The sequence below is a fragment of the Prionailurus bengalensis genome, chromosome E1 (assembly GCF_016509475.1).
Source record: "Prionailurus bengalensis isolate Pbe53 chromosome E1, Fcat_Pben_1.1_paternal_pri, whole genome shotgun sequence".
NCBI lineage: Eukaryota > Metazoa > Chordata > Mammalia > Carnivora > Felidae > Prionailurus > Prionailurus bengalensis.
Window position 1 is genome coordinate 43,424,026 of NC_057347.1, and position 19,729 is coordinate 43,443,754.

Sequence of the window (19,729 nt, forward strand, 5' to 3'; positions counted from 1 at the left end):
CCTGCACAAACGAGAAGCTGACTTCTCAATTTATATATATTTTAAAATATATTTTCCTCTTCTGTCTCTTCCCTTAAGAAACCCCTAAAGTCGTATCCTATATCTTTATAAAGTGGGAGCCTAGGAACAAGGTAAAAGAACTCCTGAGCTACCTTTACCAGGCTGCACTCCAATTCTCAAGGCTCTTTTCTCGGATTCTGATTTTCCCACATTTCATTAACTTAGAGTCAGTTCATATCTATAAAAGTTCAAGCATGAAAAATAGGATTTAAGTAGGAGAAATACTTCGACTAGATATAAAAAATAACTTCTTCACTGTCGGGGAGTACACCAAATCAGAATATCGATGGGAACACTGGCTCCCAAGTGACAGCCATTAAGTCTTATCAGTGATTTTTGTGTTTTTAAAGAGCAGCCACTTGCTATCCCAGAGGCCTGACACGGCACTTGCTCAAATGTAAGAGATGGTCTTAGAGTCCTTTCAGCTCTGGGACTCTGTTCTATGTTGCTCTTCCTTTCACTGACGGTTCAAAGTAGTCATATTAAGAAGGCGACAAATGGCACTTGGAAAGAAAAAGAAAGATGAGGGCCGCATCGAGTCGCCAAGCAGATTGTGATCATTACCTACTATATCACCATCCTTTTGTAGGGGACTTGAGAATAGCTTTCCAATGATCTACCTCTGTTCTTTCCCAAACCACACAACCTAACTGATCTCCAAAAGTTTGATTTTGTACATTGATTAAAAAAAAAAAAATCCTAAATGAATTTCCTCCACTCTACTCAAATACTTTTAACCTGATCTTTCTTTCAATCAAGTCGATACAAACTTAAGAGATGAAAATTAATAGTAAATACGTATTAAACAAAACATAACTTAGAAGATAAAGGAATGCTAATAAAAATGCAATACAAAGTTAAATCTATCTAAACAGTCCCGTTTCCCCCCAAATTCTGCTGATAATTTAGTTCCACTTGAGAAGAACATAGCTACTATGGCTTTTACATATACACAGGTACAAAGATAGACAGATATGTACATGTGTACACACATGTATCTAAGAGATAGGAGATTCAAATGAAAGCAAAAATCTTGATACCTTCTTCATGGCCTGACACTTGGCTGTCTCAGAAAAGCCAATCATCTTATCAGGAGAGCAGATCTTGATGAAGGGGAAGTTGGATTCCTCTGCAATCTTTGCAGCTAAAGCAGTCTTCCCACTATGAGGAGGGCCTGCATAAAGATATGAGCAAGTCAGGGGAAAAAAGCCAAACCAAGCAAAGGGGAATAAAACAAGTTTAAACTTTTATCCACAATGTACTGAGGTCTCAACTAGTTGCTCATTAACATTTCCTGACACAATTTCACAGCAGACATGTTTTCTCTTATTTATTAGCAACTAAACTTAATGAACTGATTAGCATTTCTCAAAGGTATGATGAAATACATTCCTTCTTTCTTTCTCATAGTCTTAATCTTTCAAACTTCTGGCTAAATATATAATATGCAAGGGTTTTGTTTCTTAAAAAAAAAAAAAAGAAGAAGAATACCTTCAAACACATTATCTGTCCTATGTTATTAGTTCTACCAAATCACTTGTCTAATAAACAAATACGACCTTCTTAGGAGATAATATTGTGGGCAGGGGAAAACTGCCTTATTAGAAGCAAATACGACTTTAAAAGCTAAAATTTTAAAGATTTAGGCCTTCTCATAAAGGCCAAATCTATAAGCTTAACTGTATTTAGACACCTTCTCCTCCTTCCCTTTTGTGAAATGGAAGATGTGTCCCTTTTCCACCCATAAACCAACCCATTCTTCCTTCCCACCTTCTCAAGAACCTGACATTACTGACTGTATCCTCTTGCCCATATGTTCCATCTCTTCGTCTTCCCTGGTCTTTCCAATAGCATTTAAGCACATTTTAGCACAAAGCAAAAAAACTTTCTGGACTTCACACCCCTCAACACTAGTCTTGCTTCTCCCTTCAAAATGAAACTTCTCTAAACAATTATCTACACTGGCTGCCACTTTGCATTTTCCCTCCATTCTCAAACAAATGCTATGGTTTCCATTCCCATTACATGGAACAGGCTCCCATCTGGGTCATCAATGACCTCTATGTCACCAAATCCAACAGACACTTTATCTGTTGGCCTCTTAGGAATATTTGATACAATGGGAGAACTCTTCTCTTTTTAAAAATACTTTCCTTGGCTTCTGTAACAGCACCTTCTCTTCTCCCCCTCTTACCTCCCTGGTTACTCTCGCTCAGTCTTTGTCAACTCTTCCTGCTTTACTTGCTTCTTAAATGTTGACAAATCTCAGAGATCAGTTCCAAGCCCCCTTTCCTTCTCAACCTACACCCTTTCTGTAAGTAACCTCACCCAACCACCATGGATTCAACAACAGTCTATACACAGACAACTCATAAATGTTATTGTCAGCCAGACCTCTCTTCTGAGCCCACATATCCAATGGGCTGCTCAACATTTCCAATTCAATTATTCTATAGGAACCTCAATCTCAACATGTCCAAAACTGAACTCAAAACCTTTCTTCTTAAGATCTGCTTCTCCACTAGTGTTCCCAATCTTAGTACACAGCACCATTTACCAGGTTGTGCATACTAGAAACCTGGTGATCATGTTTGATACCTCTCCCCATATTCAATCTAGTTATTTAATATTTCTAAGCTTCAGCTTCCCCATCTACAAGATAGGGATAACAGAAGCATCTGCCTTCATAGGATTGAAGTGGGGTTTAAATAAGATAGTGTATGCAAAGTGCTAGTAGAGTGACTAACCAATAATAACAATTCAAAGAATGTTAGCTTAGTTATAAGTAATAATGATTATTATAAATCCTCTTTCCTTCTACCTCCTAAATATTTCTCAAAATGGTCTGCTTATCTCCATCTCCACTACCAGGATGTTACTTCAAACCACAATCAACTTTCATCAAGGTGCATTAATGCGACTGCTTCTAACCATTGGTTTCCCCTGTATCTTTTTTGACTCTCCAATCCATTCTCTGTCACAAAGTGGTCATGACATTTTGAAAATACAAACCTTATCATGTCACTTTACTGATGAAAACCCTACAAACTGCCCCTCAGACAGAGACTAAATCTTTAATATGGCCCACAAGGCTGTGCATGAACTGGCTCCTGTCTACTTCTTTGGTTTCATGCCAAGCCACTCTCCTTTTCTCTCTTTTTTTCTTTCTTCCTTCCTTCTTTTTTTTTTTTTTTATATCTATTTTTGAGAGACAGAAAGACAGAGTATGAGTGGGGGAGGGGCAGAGAGACAGGGAGACACAGAAACTGCACAGATGGAGCACAGAGCCTGACATGGAGCTCGAACCCACAAACCACGAAATCATGACCTGAGCCGAAGGTGGACGCCCAACCAACTGAGCCACCCAGGAGCCCTTCCTTTTCTGTTTCCATCTCCTTCCCATCCAGGGCTTTTTCACATGCTGGTCCCTCCACCTAGAACATCTTCCCCAATTACTTTGCTCAGCCAGTTTCTCATCCTTCAGGTCTTGGCTTAATGTGTTTCAGGGAGCTTTCACTCCCAGACCTTTGAAAGGAGTTAGATTCCTCTGTCATGTGGACTCACCAAACTTTTCTGTTGTTGTACTAATCATAACTGTAAACAAGTTAACTGGTGAACAGAATGTCCTTACCTTTTTGTCTACTTGGCAAACTCCTAACTAATCCTTCCAAGTCTAAATTAAACACCACCTTTAGCTTTTTTGATCATCCTGTGCAAAATGACTTGCATTCACACACACCTTCACATATACACTACAGTTAAGAATTTGTTTACATGGGGGCGCCTGGGTGGCTTCGTGGGTTAAGGGTCTGACTTTGGCTCAGGTCATGATCTCACAGTCCATGAGTTCGAGCCCCACATGGGGCTCTGTGCTCACAGCTCAGAGCCTGGAGTCTGCTTCAGATTCTGTGTCTCCTTCTCTCTCTGCCCTTCCTTGGCTTGTGCTCTGTCCTCCTCTCATCTCAAAAATAAACAAACATTAAAAGAAAAAAAATTAAAAAAAAAAAAAAAGAATTTGTTTACATGTTTTTTTTAATGACCAGACTGAACTCTGTGAATGTCTTTATATCCCCAGCAACTGGTTCAATACCTAAAACATTTTACTCAATGAATACTTATTTAATTGAATTAAGTATTATGTGGTATCATACAGTCTACTACATAATATTTAGTGAATATTTATTTAATCAAGTTGATTACTATGTGGTATCACACAGTCTATTAAGTAACAGAAGTTTGAATGCAATTCTACAAGAAAACTAGTTACTATCATTCGTCAGTAACATGCCCCCCCCCAACTTTAATTTGTGTACAATATTGGTACATAAACTGGATTGCTATTTTTAGATCATGAATAGGTTTTAAACTGAAAATAATTCATTTTTCTGGAATGTGCTAAATAAATAACTTTGTAAAAGTGCTTTTTTTTTTTTTTAACTTTTAATGCCATCTCTTCATTCTTTCTCACCTTCCAAAAGGACGCTAACCAGGGGTGTACGATCACTATTTTTAGTCTGCTGAACCAGCAGCTCCCCATCTTCTAGAACTCGAGTAACTGGATCGCCCCATTTGATAATACCATTCATAATGTAACTTGCATAATCCTCTTGGTTTGTGCCAAATGCCTATGGAGGAAAATTATAATTTAAAGCATTTTGAGTGTCAGTATAAAAACTAAAATTCCCCAAAATATAAAAGATGAGTAATAATTCCTACATACTAAAAGTATTGAGCAATATCCCACATTAACGTAAAAAGCCTGAAAAGCAAATAAAAACAAACAAAAAACCATGATCTTATAATTTCTCATTTAAACTTTTACCCAACGGTGGTGGGGAGGAAGCTGTTTTGGGTGACTTAACAGAATAAAACAAAGATTCTAGGGTCAGATTCTACAAGAGCCCAAGCCCTTGTAACCCCTGAGAAAGGGCAGGTTCCAATGTGCTTGTTTCTATAAGGAGTACACTGCTTGTGTCCTTCTGTTAAGAACAAAGGGAGAAAGAGATTATGGACTTACAACTTAGAAACAGTTGGCTCAGCAGACAAAGATACTATCCTGACATTGACTGTCGGTGTCATGGATTAAAATGGGAAATGAAATGGCATTGAGGAGATCTTGTCCAAATCAGCTTGGCAGTGGGGGACATAAGTTAAATGGCACCAAGGTAAGTTTATGTGTGTAAATATAAGATTTAGAATGAGGTAGCAATGAGCAACTATAATGAAAGACTAAAGTATCAGAAAAAGGAAATAAAAAGCAATCACTATATATAATAATTTTATGTGTGCTCGCTACATATTAGAGCTTAAATCACATCCCTCTTCATTTTCAACTTCTAGTTTTAAATTGTAACTCCCACCAAACCAGCTGCCAAGGGTAATCAGTAACTTTAGTACTTAGCGACTTAATGGAATTGTGTTTTTAAAAGGTTAACAAGTGAAGAAATGAGTAGGAAAACATAACTCAACGTAATCTAAAGGTCCCATATCTTGAGAACTTCAAATTTTAAAAATTTACCACATCCCTCAAAAAGTCAATTTTTCATTATCCAACATATGGAATGATTTTAACAGCTCTTTAGAACTTGCACCTCACAGAAAGTCATCCTCTGTAATACTGTCTCAACAACATACGGTGGTCTCATTACTCTGTTACTTTGCCACCAAATCATTTTGCAGACCACGCTTTTGTCCTTGAATGCACTAGTCCCTTGATTCCTGTACACAGAAGAAAGTTATCGTTCCCTGTTTTGGATATGAGAAACTCTATGGCCCTGTAAAAAGTTATAAAGGAGGAGTCTAGTAAGCACTTGTTGAATGGCTATTGAAGGAAATATACAGATTGGCTGGCTTTTTGTCTTTAATTATTCCAAGTATATGCTGTAAGCTTCATAGCAGCAGCTTTAAGATACCTGAACCTGGAAACAGTGACCCTCCAGGCTAACCATATATATGAGTCTTCCTTACTCATTCTGTCATTATATTTTCTGTTTTATCCCCTGGACCCTTGGAACAAATAAAAGGAAGTTATTAATTACTTAACTAAGCAAGTTATCTCAGCTTCTCCTTCCTGGTAGCCAAATTATTTGTCATTAAAAAAATCTTGGAATAGATCAGTTAGGCTGGGCTCTAATATTTTTGGTAACTATGACGAATGATAACAGCAAAAGATGAAATCATTTCCAATGCTCAGTAAGTTAAAGTAATTATTATATTTAAAAGTCACAACAGTCATAAAAAAGTAGACAGGGCTAAAACAAATTGATTTTAGTCTTTAAACGAGATACTTGCAACACATAATTATTAAGAATATATAAAGAACTTGAACAGACCAAATAAAGAATACATAATACAACAGAAAAACAGGCAAAGGCATGAATAGCATTTCGCAGAAGACACTCATATAGCCAATAAACATACGCGGAGATACTTAAATTCATAGGTGATCAGTGAACTGCAAATCAAGGCCGAAATGAGAGCTCATTTTACATTCGACTGAATGGCAAAAACGAAGTCCGAGAGTACCAAGTGTTATGAGATGGTGATCTCCCTATCATGAGCAATAATTTCAATTTAAGTACTAATTACCCAGCCATCAGCATTAATGTGCAAATATTTCTCCTACTGGACATTTCCAATCCTGAGATTTCCTGATTTTTAAAAGTACATACCATATAACCTTACAGAATACTGGGTGAAATGGCGACTGTGGGTTTGTTTTTTTTTTAGTTTATCCATCACTCAATATCCATACTCACTGGTTTGATATCATTCTCCAAAGAAGCAAGAAAGTCTCCTCTCGTCACCTGCAGGCTCTCTGCTTTCTCCATGTCCACCTCTACTTTAGTGCTGGCCTAATCAGGAATGAAAACAAAAATGTAAGGCCTTCCAAGATTTAAGACTATTTTCAGTCTAAGAATGTAATACCTGGGGACTTTTTTAAAAAGCATATTTTCACAGACAAAAGACATCTCTCTCAAATTCACAAACATACATAACTTTTGCCCGAACAATTCCCCTTCTAGGGATTTATCCCAGGAGTATATCCACAAATGTATGCAAAGTTACATGTATCAGGATATCTGTTAGAGTAATTTGTAATAGCAGAAGATTAGAAGCAAATTAAGTGTCTACCAGAGGATACCAGTTACGTACATTAGGACACATCTGGACCAAAGAACGCTGGAGAGTTTTTTTTTTTTTTTTTTTCCTTCAAAATAAGGCACAAGGAGGAGAAAATACATACAAAGGGTCTCTAAGAACAGTGGTTCTCATCCTTGGCTACATACGGAATAACCTCTAGAGCCTTTAAAGATACACAGAAGCCCAGCCCCACTCCCTTCAGGATTTTGATCTGACAGGTTCAACAGAGGGTCCATGCATTTATAGTTTTAAAAAGTGCCACGGGTGATTCTAATGCTCAGCTAGGTTTGTGAACCATTATTCTAGAAGACCAAGGTCCTACAATTTTGATTTGTACTGATACTTTGTGCCAGCTCCAAATATTCTGCTTACTGCACCTGGAGCTAGCACTTAGAACAGACATCTGGAGAAGCATCAAGGCCTTTATCAGCACTTGGAGCTGCCTGGACCTGATGAGTGATTGAGACACTAGCACATTTTTTAACGCGACTGGGCTCACTCCCAATAGCACGAGGCAAGTGAGTCTAATTTGTAAATGGCACTGTGTTTTTTAAAAAAGGTATCTTCAAAAACATCTGACTATAAAACAAAAGTAAATGAAGCAATATTAACCTTCCTTTGATTATTATAAAACACGAGTCATGTTCCTTTAGGAACAGATTGTTGAGACAAATGAAATGACAAACATTTTGTAAAAAGTCAGACTTACGGGATAAAAGGAACTATGTCAGAAACCGGATCAAGACAGCAAAACAGAATACATTTATTTATCTCCCTTCCTGCCCCAAATCCCATGAAATGACAGAAAGTGAAAGAGAAAGGTTAAAAAGTATAGAAGACATATCCAAAAATTTAACAGAGAGGAGTCTCAGAAAGAGAGAAGAGAAAGGATGATAGAGAAACGAACAATAAGAGACAGGAGAAAAAATGTTCTCCGCACCCAAAGGAGTGTCTTTGCAGTTTAAAAGATTCAATCAGTGCTCATTAGATAAATGAAAAAACCCCACATCTGTCTAGACACACCGCTATAAACTATCAGAACACCAAAGGTGAAGAGAAGTCCTAGACAACTTTTTGGTGACAAAAACAGGTTACCTGCAAAGAAACCAGAGTAAAACTGGCATATCTCTCACTAGCAACACTAGAAACAAGAAGAGAACACATATCCAGCTGTCTCCCCTAAAGAATGATTCTCACATATACTTAGGGAGGCATAGGCAAGCATTTTCACAATAGTTATTATGCACTGTTCTGGACACTAGAGACATAACAATTCAAAACAGGGTTCCTGCCCTCATGGATCTTACATTTTAGATTGTTGTAATATTCTAGAATACTGTGCATTTGTCCAAAATAATGAAGACTTGTGCATACTGATGGAAAGTTACCCAATATATATTGCCAAGTGAAAAATATAAACTGCAGAATAATTCCATTAAAATCTTTTTTAAAAAGCACACATATGTATGACTGTAAATGTAGAGAAAAGATTATAAAGATACATCCCAAATGTTGGCTACCTCTGGAGAGGGAAAGACAAGGGGTACTGGAGACAGCCTTTCTCACTTTTCCCTATATAATCTGGCATCTGGAATCTCCTACAAAAAATTTATTCATACATTTATGTATGTATGTAGGTAGGTAGGTAGGTAGGTAGGTAGGTATGTATTTTGAGAGAGAGAGAGAGAAAGCATGAGTAGGGGAGGGGTAGAGAGAGGGAGAGAGAGAGAATCCCAAGCAGGCTCCACACTGTCAGCAAGGAGTTTGATGCAGGGCTTGAACCTATGAACCATGAGATCATGGCCTGAGCTGAAGTAAGATGCTTAATCACCTGAGCCACCCAGGCGCCATTTCAAAGTTACTTCACATTTCTAAGTTAAAGAAAGGGAAATGGTGTTACAGGAAACAGCACCTCTATGAAAAAAATTATAATGCTCAGTTCACAATATAGACATCTCTATAGTGCTTTATAGGTTATAAAGTATATTTGCATATATTTTCTCATTTCATCATACCCATTATCTCATTTTATCCTACACAAGCCCGTACGTTTTCTTACATTAAGGGTAGGATAATTTAACTAAGGGATATAAGGTTTCCTTCCCAGGTAATCTTACATAAAGGTCTTAAACTCTGATTAAAACTTTTTGACACATCTTAAAGGATTTGACAAGGTGTAAACTCTCAGGTGGAAGTGAAGGAGCTCTGACAGAATCACATTAAAACCCCAGTGAAGCCACCAGCCTCGTTCCAAATGTCCCCGTTCTATATAGCCCTGAACTTTTATTATGATGTTTTATGTGCCGATTTCCTCTGCTAGGGAAACTAAATTCAAATGATAGAAACATATAACAATATGAAGGGAAAATCTTACCTTTCCACATTTGCCAAAAAAGTATGACAGATTTCAGGACTGAAACCGTGTGAAACTTGTCTTTTTGCCATTAAGAAAGGGCTCACTCAATGAATTAAAAGTAAATTAGATGGCTAGGGGAGTTACTTTAGAACAAATTTTTGTTAGGCACTACAGGAATTTTAGAAGTTACCTAATTGTAAACAATCAATATTCTAAATTATTCCTACCTCTTCATTAAAATAAGTTTTCTAAGGACTTCTCTTAGCTAACTTTTATTATTTTGTCAAAATTGGTAAAATCTAATTTTAAAATATTCTACAATTCTGAGATGAACATAAGGGAAGGGAAGCAAAAATAATATAAAAACAGGGAGGGGGACAAAACATAAGAGACTCTTAAATATGGAGAACAAACTGAGGGTTACTGGAGGGGGTTGTGGGAGGGGGGATGGGCTAAATGGGTTAAGGGGCATTAAGGAATCTACTCCTGAAATCATTGGTGCACTTTGAGCTAACTAACTTGGATGTAAATTTAAAAAATAAAATAAAATAAAGTAAAATATTCTACAATGCTGAATGTTCACTCATTCAGAAAACCTTTTCTCATTTGTCTGAATTACTGTGATTTTTTTCCTACATTTTATTTATAACAGCTAATCAATATAGAAGAGGCAACATCTTTCAACTTATACCTGCAGAAACTAATAAGCTTGTATTTCAACACAAGCAAATTATCAAGTGGTCACCCTTAAATTTCATAACCTTTTAAATCTGACCTTTCAAAGTTCTTATCATTCCTCTCAAATTAAGGGCAGAATGACCTTAATCAATCACAATTCTACAGAAAATAAGAAATAATGCTATTGAAATTGTGTAAGCATAAATCAGAGCTTTGATTCAGGTGGAAAGTGTCTGTGTGTTTTGTGTGCGTGCATGTCCTCAATTTACTTCCTTACAACCGATTAGAGCAGAAGAAATTTGGGTTATGAGTCTTTTCTACCTGAAGCAGAAATTCCTTTCAAGAGAAAAACAACCAAATGTCATACGAATTTCAGTTGACCACAAACATGGGTTCAAGTACAAATGACATGCACATCAGGTGTTTATGACTGGATTTTCCACTTGATTCAGAAAACTTGAAGAAAACAGTCTAACAGGGAAGACTCATTTAGTTGAGTTCACCTGAGTTTATTTAAGCCTAAATCTTTTGAAAAGGAAACAAAATAAAACCAATACTGGCTTTTTATAATGCAGAAACAGGACATTAGAACAAACAGTTGAATGCATGTTTTAAAGTTCTGTCTCAACTTTAGATCAAAAGCTTCAAATTAAACACTTATTCATCAATCATTACTAGCAAAGCTATAAACATCTACAGCAATGGAAATACTACAACTGGACGCCTTTTGTTCAGCTGAGGAGTCTTGTCGTGAAAACAGTGTTTTGATGACAGATTTTTTTAAATGCAGAAAAGGCAATAATAGATGTTCACGTTATTTCTTTCTGGGGACTAAGGGTTAGTGGCCTATAAGTCTCTTCCCTGAAGTCCCTTGTATTAGATATTTCACAAACACTGTAAAAAATTAAAAGCTGTTTGATACCAAAGATACTGATCACAAGTCAATATGCATTACCTTAAGTTTGAAAGTAAAAACATGGGAAAAGTGAAGGAAAGAAAATCAACTACTTGCACTACTTCTTACTTGCAAATCTGAAGGATAACATACTCTGTACAGTGGTAACTAACACTTACAGTGAAAAAAACTGTAACTGCAAACAGTCAACAAACTCAGAAACTCAGACACTGTAAAGGATATTTATGGTATGCTCTCAAACCAGCCAATAATAACGAAATTGGAAATAATTAACATTTATCTAGTCTGTAAGGCATTTCCATATACAGTATCTGGTTTCATTTTCACAAAAACCTGATGAGGTAAGTAGTTATTTCCCCTTGACAGAAATAAAGTATAAGAATTATAATGCAGAGCCACACCTACTGACTACAAAAGCTGTGATCTTTCCAACATTCCTCATTGCCTCGTGTGTAGATAAACCCAATACATGCTTGAAGAATGTGTGTTTCTTTGTGAGACAATGGCTTAGAATGACATTTTGGATTAGGACTATTGTGGTAAAAATTACAAGTGACTAAGAAAATAATCTGGTGGCCAGTGCATATACGAAAACTCTGATAATACACGAGCCACTGTGGGTTAAACCAAGATGCACTGATGTGTTCTGAGAGATCAGTATGGTGGGGAACAATTTTCATATCATTCACACAATTTTTCTTGAAGTCCCCATCACTTCTAAGACATTTCTTAAAGCAAGGAGGAAGGATGAAGGAATGATGGATGGATGGATGGATGGATGGATGGATGGATCCATTCTATGAAGGACCCAGTACTATATTTCCACACTATCCTGACCTTTGGCATCCCTGAGCTAGAACAAAGTCACTTCTATTATGTAGGGAAATTACGACTTATAGGTAGAGCTTAATTCGGAATACATACATGAGTTTACTAGAAATATTTACCAAACACCTGCTCTGTTCTCAGTATTTAGACCTATTTAGGGCACTGGGGGAGATTCAGACATGAATAAGATATGGACTTAAAGTCTAGAACAGGGGTTGACAAACTTTTTCCGTAGAAAATGAGACAGTAACTATTTTAGGCTTTGTGGGCAATGCAGTCCTTATTGCAAATACTCAACTCTACCACTGTAGCATGAAGGCAGCCATAGATAACACATAAATAAATGGGTGTGTTCCCAGAAGACATTATATATAAAAATGGGTGGTTAACTGGATATGGCCCACGGGCCATAGTTTGCTGATCCTCAGGTTAGAACGAGTGATAGGATGTTGCCAACTCCACTCTCCTCAATACTCCACTCGACACAGCTGTCAGAGTGAGCTTCTGTTTTAGCACTATGTCACTGCTATTCTTAAAACTCTTCAATGGCTTAGCACTACTCACAGGAAAAAAGTCCATACTTCTTAGCACAGTATAAAAGGCTCTTTGTGCTCCACTCCCTGCTTTAGTCTCCTGACTTGTTCCTCACACGTCTCTCTCTACCTCCCCTCCGCTACCTTTTATGCTGAAGCGATACTGAATTACCCTAAGACACCATGCTATTTTGTGTCTCTGTTCCTTTGCCCTCTACCTAAAATGTCCTATACCACCAAGAAACACATCCGCCCAGAAATTCCTCTGTGAAGCATCCTCTCACCCCAAGTTGACCAGCTCTGACATGCTTTCACTTCCTTAACTCTCCTGTACTTTCTGTTCCTGAATGGGGAGATTAAACTGTGAGCTGCTCAGGGGCAGGCGGTTGGTTTACTTCTTTCAGGTGTAGCATTAACTGCTAGCACAGCGTCTGGCAGAGGGTAGGTGCCAAATTAATCTACGGTGAACCAAAGTCAACTGAAGGTACCACAAAGCGATACATTACTACTTCAAGAAGGAAGACAATACAGACTTCTTGAAGGAGAACAATCAGGAAAGGTTTGAAGCAAGTGGTGGCATGTGAACTAGGTATTCAAAAGGTAAGTAAACGCAGACCGTAAAGACTTCTGCAAAAGCAAAAAAGTGAAAAAATAAATTAATGTCTGATGACCAATGAGTAGTATTGCAGTTTGGCTGAAGTATGGAGAAGAACTGGGAACACATTTGGAAAGGTTAGTTCGGGGTCAGATCTAGAGGACTTTAAAGATCTGGCTAAGAAGTCTGTACTTTGTGCTGAAAGCTTCTGTAGGGCACAACAGTATGAGACAGGAAGACTAATCCAACAGAAGGTGGGTAGAAACTGAAAGACACCTGCCAAGACAGAAGCGACATTTGCCAAACGACTTGATGTAGGACACGCTGGAGTGACAGGAATTAAAGAGAATCCTGAAGTTTAAAGCCTGGGAAATTGGGATAAACAGGAACATATGAACAAGAAGGAAAGTAGCTTAAAAAAAAAAAAGACAGTGAATTTGGTTTTGGAATATTAAATTTGAGACCTGATAAAACACCCAGGTAGAGATATTTAGTATAAATCTGAAAGTGGGAGAAAGAGACTTTCAAGAGATGAGACGTCAACCTGGGAGTCATCCATCCATCTAAAGAGGAGAAGGAATGATAAAGATTCGAAAGCATTTTATCAACATAAAAGTATCCTCGTATGTATTTCTATCATAATATCAATAACATTATTATACTAATTTGCAAACAGGTCCATCTGCTTGACTCTAAATTCCTTGAGAGGCGAGATCACGGAGCTCGTGGCTCCATGAGAGACATGGCCAAACATCTGATGATGTGTCACCAGCTTAATCGTCAGAAAATAGCAGGTGTTCGGTGTGTGTGCTGAATGAAGCAGCCCCCATAATTCTAGCATTGTAGAGAACACAATTTCCTATGACACGTTACGACATAGCACAAACATTAAAAATAAAATCCTTCGAAATCTTCATCTTCACATGTCTGTATCGGATGGCGTCAATCGAAGGCAAATGTGTCAGTGGTTACCATGGGGCAGATGCCGCCATTACATTTCTTCCTGCTACTCTGAAGATCTGGCAACCGACTACTCCTATTTTTACCATGTCTCTTCTCTATCAAAAGTCAGCATTACCACAGCCCTTGGCACATGTGAGAGGAAAGAATACTGACACAGTGTTTATAGAGCTGCAGGCTCCTAATTTGTTAGTGATCTTACTGACCTTTTTTTTTTTTTTAATGTTTATTTATTTATTTGGAGAAAGAGAGAGTGCACGTGAGTGGGAGAGGGGCAGAGAGAGAAGGAGAGTCAGAATCCCAAGCAGGCTCCATGCTGCCAGCGCAGAGCCCGACGCAGGGCTTGATCCCATGAGCCCGTGAGATCGTGACCTGAGTCAAAATCAAGAGTCGGGTGCTCCACCGACTGAGCCCCCCAAGCGCCCTGATTTTACTGACCTTTATGTGTCGGTTCATAGCAGTGGACTGTGCCGCCCGCACCAGACCCTCCAGTTCAGCACCGCTGAAATTCTTGGTCTCTACAGCCAGTTCTTTAATGTCTACATCAGCAGAGAGTAACTGGTGCCCTCTCATCCTTGCTGTGTGGATGTGAAGGATCTGTAGTCGACCCTTCTCATCTGGTAAGCCTGATAAAATTGAAAATGAAATAAAAATTATTACATCCTAATGCTTTTCTGATAGGTACTTAAGCAGGTAAACCTGTGCTCCTCACAACATACAACTTTTCTATCTAGTGTTAAGTTACATGACTTTGCTCTTACTAATGAACTCTAAACATACACCCTTCTCCCAATCCGTGACAGATCTGCTTACCTATCTCCATTTTAACTTCCAGTCTTCCAGGTCGAAGGAGAGCCTCATCTATCAGATCTGGTCTGTTGGTCATTCCTGAGCACAAATTTTAAAACAAAACAACAAAGTTCAAAAATAAGATAAAATGTCCCTTCAGTATATGTAAGAATAATGATTTCTCAAACAAGCCAAGACATTTTATAAACATCAAATAGAAAGTCAATTATTCTCAAATAAAAATATGATTTGTTCTTGATCTGTTCTAATGAAAATACCTGAAGACTCTGCTTTAGTATTTCACTCCACTGCCAATGAAATATAAATGTAATGAAAACTTCAAATATTTAAAAAGGGAATGTAAGGTTCAGAGAGGATAAGTAGCCTTTCAAAGTGAGAGAGGGGCAATGTATGTGAATGTAATCTGTCCAACCTCAACGTCCCTCTCCTTTTCCGTAGGCCAATGGTTTTCAACCTTCCTAAGCAGCAGAAGTTTTGTTTTGTTTTGTTTCTAAAGTCACCTTAAGAAGAATCTCAGTACAGGGGCATCTGGGTGGCTCAGGTGGTTAAGCATCTGACTTCAGCTCAGGTCGTGATCTCGCGGTTCGTGAGTTCGAGCCCCACATTTGGGCTCTGTGCTGACAGCTCGGGGCCTGGAGCCTGCTTCGGATTCTGTGCCTCCCTCTGTCTCTACCCCTCCCCAGCTCATGCTCGGTCTGTCTCCCTCTCTCAAAAATAAATAAAAACATTTCAAAAAAAAAGAAGAAGCATGAAAGAAAGAAGGAAGAAGGAAGAAGAAGGAGGAGGAGGAGGAGGAGGAGGAGGAGAAGGAGAAGGAGAAGAAGAAGGAGAAGAAGAATCTGAGTACATGAAGCAATTAAAAGAAGTTACCACTGGGATACATGATCTGAAGCTCACTCACAGACCCTGAGGCACCTCTGGGGCCCCTGGAGGCCTACAGGATGCAATTTGAAAACCACTGCATTACACTCTGCTGTCTTTTTCACCTTTGAGCTGTAAGCATACACCCATGAGTCACTAAAACCCATCTTTTATTTGTCCTATTAAGGCTAGACATTAAAACAGTCAAATTCTTCAATATCACTTGATTCTAATTTGGAAACATGGGCAGTACAGTGTAATTACAACCTGCTCAGATCTTAATTCAGAACCTATTTATCTCACATTTTTGAAATCACAGAACTTTTGTTTTTTTAAAGCAAACATACCAATGACTAAGATGTTGTTCAGCTGCTCTACCCCATCAATTTTGGACAGCAACTGGTTGACGACAGTGTCATGAACTCCTGTGCTACCAGCCATGCTCCCTCTCTGCTTGCAGATGGCATCAATTTCATCAAAGATGATTATGTGCAAGCCACTGTTAGCACCAAGCTAGAAAGGGAAGAAATTATATTAAAGGTCATAACTTGAATATATTATTAAACAAACTAATTTAAAAAAAGCAAAACAAAGCTTCCACAGATTGATTTTGCTGCATTTTGACTAACAGATACAGAAAGTATAATCAATCATGGCTGCTGTGCTCTCAAAGGCATTCCAGAACCTCATATTTAATAGCCATAAAACAAAAATACACATTATTTGCTGATGAATGTGAACAGCCCACCAAATAACAACCTGTTCAATGACACACATTTCTTCTCTCACTATTTGAAAGAAGAATTCATAATTATCAGATCCATGTCTTAAGTCAGTGAAGGGCAACTCCCTCCCATTTTCCCTGGGTTTTGGTGAGAGAACTATCCCAGCTGCAGCAGGTTTAATGTTTGTCACACTATATGGCTGTGAACAGTAACTCCACTCGGAGGCCACCTGGAAAGGGGGCAGATGAGGGAAGGAAGTGAGCACGATTCACATTCTGTTACATCACATGAAAACAGATTACTTCTTCCTAACAGTAAAGTGAGAACAGAGACACAGTTTATAGAAGGAATAGTCAAGGGGGTGCTGTTTCTTCTGCATAGTGATTTCTGTTTGAGTTTATTGAATATAGAGTCATTATTACAAGAAAATAATTTTATGTACTGTGAACCTTTAACAGATGCAAATACTTCCAAATGCTAATAATTCACTAGGTTAAGTTAACATGGACCTTCTAACAATTTATAGTCAAGTATTTAAGTCTCCCATTAGGAACCAAAGAAGGAAGTATACTCTATACATTTTCTTTTCTTTTTTTTTAAACAACAAAAACAACAAAAATAACCCATCAGAGATTAACAGAATATGTGAAAACTTGACTTACATATGGTTAATATAAATGATGGGTACATGTGATTCAGGATTAGATATGGTTGGTATTCATTAACCCTCTAAAAAGGATAAAATATTTTTAATATTTACTTCATTATAAAAGCATTAGATACTAACTGAGCAGAAGTTGTAAAACAAATAGAAATAAGTTAAAAATAAACTATGTCCTATCATACCTATGATATATACTATATAATACCTAAAGATAAATGCTGTTAACATTCTCTAGATTTATTTTTATATTTTAAATTTATTTTAGTTAAAAAATTGGGAGCTCACTGAATCTTGTATTTTCTTGAATACTAACTATTCTTTGAAAACGATTTAGGGCGCCTGGGTGGCTCAGTGGGTTGAGCATCTGACTTTGGCTCAGTCATGATTGGAGTCGGAGCCTGCTTCGGATTCCGTGCCTCCCTCTCTCTCTGCCCCTCCCTTGCTCACGCTCTGTCTCTGTCTCTCTCTCAAAAATAAACAAACATTAAAAAATTTTTAAAAATGGGAATGCAAGCTGGGGCAGCCACTCTGGAAAACAGTATGGAGGTTCCTCAAAAAACTAAAAATAGAACTACCCTACGACCCAGCAATTGCACTACTAGGCATTTATCCACAGGATATAGGTGTGCTGTTTTGAAGGGACACATGCAGCCCCATGTTTATAGCAGCACTATCAACAACAGCCAAAGTATGGAAAAAGCCCAAATGTCCATTGATGGAAGAATGGATAAAGAAGAGGTGATATATATATATATACAATGGAGTATTACTCAGCAATCAAAAAGAATGAAATCTTGCCATTTGCAACTACGTGGATGGAACTGGAGGGTATTATGCTAAGTGAAATTAGTCACAGAAAGATAAATATCATATGACTTCACTCGTGTGAGGACTTTAAGAGACAAAACAGATGAACATAAGGGAAGGGAAACAAAAATAATCTAAAAACAGGGAGAGGGACAAAACAGAAGAGACTCATAAATATGGAGAACAAACTGAGGGTTGCTGGAGGGGTAGTGGGAGGGGGGATGGGCTAAATGGGTAAGGGGCACTAAGGAATCTACTCCTGATATCATTGTTGCACTATATGCTAACTAATTTGGATGTAAATTTTAAAAAATAAAAAAAAATTAACACAAGAAAAGTATTTAAAACTGTTATTTTTGTTTCTATTTGCAAAATACATGATTATAGAAAATGTGGAAAAATACTAAAAAATGTAAAGAAATCACAATCATCCAAAATTCAACTAGCTGGAAATAACTCCTATTATTAATCTGGTGCTATGTAAGTAGTTTGTAACCCTTTTTTCAGTCCAGATAGTATCTTCAGCCCTTTCACATAGCTATAAATACAACTATACCATATGCAGACAAAGAAACTGCAGAAGATAAAGGTCAATTTTACTTCATAATAATAAGACTGCAGTTAGGTCAGCGAGAAACAATGGTACATAAATAAGGTAAACAGAATCTGTAAGTTTATTTTGGTAATGGAAGTGGTGATGACTAAAAAAGCAAAGTTCTACTCTTCCCTCTCTTTCTCTCTGTCCCTCATGGGATTCTCTCTCTCTCTGCCCCTCGATCATGTGCGCCCTCTATCTCTAAAAAAAAATCAGAAAAATAAATATAAAATAAAATAAAATAAAAAAACAAAGTCCTAGATTTGATTATTGCCTGCATGTGGAAGGGGGAAGTGACAACAAAGATAAGAAATACCTTGTAGTTAGGATAAGAAAGATGCAGAATGAAAAGACGCAAAAGAAATTTTTTTTAAAGTTTCTACTATGATAATATTAAAGTGTCAACAGAACATCTAATTAGAAATGTCCTCCAGGGGCATCTGGATGGCTCAGATGGCTCAGTTGGTTGAGCATCCAATTCTTGACTTCAGCTCAGGTCATGATCTCACGGTTTGTGGGTTCGAGCTCAGCGTAGGACTTTGCACTGACAGTGCAGAGTGTGCTTGGGATTCTTTCCCTCTCTTTCTGCCCCTCTCCCCCCTCAAGATAGATAGATAGATAGATAGATAGATAGATAGATAGATAGATAAATAAATAAAACATTTTATATATATATATGTATATATGTGTGTGTATATATATATATATATATATATATATATATATATATATAAAGAAATGACCATGACCTCTAGAAAAAAAAAGATACATGCAACTAGACAAAAGAGAGAAAGATAGATCTGAAAGTCATCTACAAGCAGTAGAGAAGAATCTAGTGGCAAACTAGATTCTGTAAGAAGATGAATCATATAATCAAACTGGAGAAATATAAAAGCAAGAAGGTTCTGGGCTGCAATACCATATGATGTCTACAGTAAAGGCAACCTGAAGAAAAAGAGAATCAGGAAAACATCACAAAGATGAAAGATGAAATGTTACATCAGAAGTAGGAAAAGAAAAACAGTTCCAAAGCTGAAATTAGACTAGGTCTAAAACAAACCTGAATATGTAAAGTATTTTTTAAAATCACAAATAGATAAAATACTCTATGATCCAGAAATTCCACTCCTTGGTATACAGCAGCTCTCCTCATAATTGCCCCAGACTGGAAACCCAAATGCCCTTAAGTGGGTGAATG

The 19,729-nt window shown here is 37.5% G+C and overlaps 1 protein-coding gene across 2 annotated transcripts in view; it reads right to left on the reverse strand.

Annotated features, from left to right (window-relative positions):
* The window catches only part of NSF (N-ethylmaleimide sensitive factor, vesicle fusing ATPase), a 148,890-nt gene that overhangs the window by 43,143 nt on the left and 86,018 nt on the right, over positions 1 to 19,729 (reverse strand). For both annotated transcript variants that reach the window (XM_043584857.1, XM_043584856.1), the window contains exons 10-15: positions 16,088 to 16,253; positions 14,883 to 14,957; positions 14,508 to 14,695; positions 6,819 to 6,914; positions 4,529 to 4,685; positions 1,101 to 1,234 (exon numbers count right to left, since the gene is read on the reverse strand). In XM_043584857.1, the coding sequence (XP_043440792.1) occupies positions 1,101 to 1,234; positions 4,529 to 4,685; positions 6,819 to 6,914; positions 14,508 to 14,695; positions 14,883 to 14,957; positions 16,088 to 16,253 (816 nt within the window). The remainder of the gene's footprint in view (positions 1 to 1,100; positions 1,235 to 4,528; positions 4,686 to 6,818; positions 6,915 to 14,507; positions 14,696 to 14,882; positions 14,958 to 16,087; positions 16,254 to 19,729) is intronic.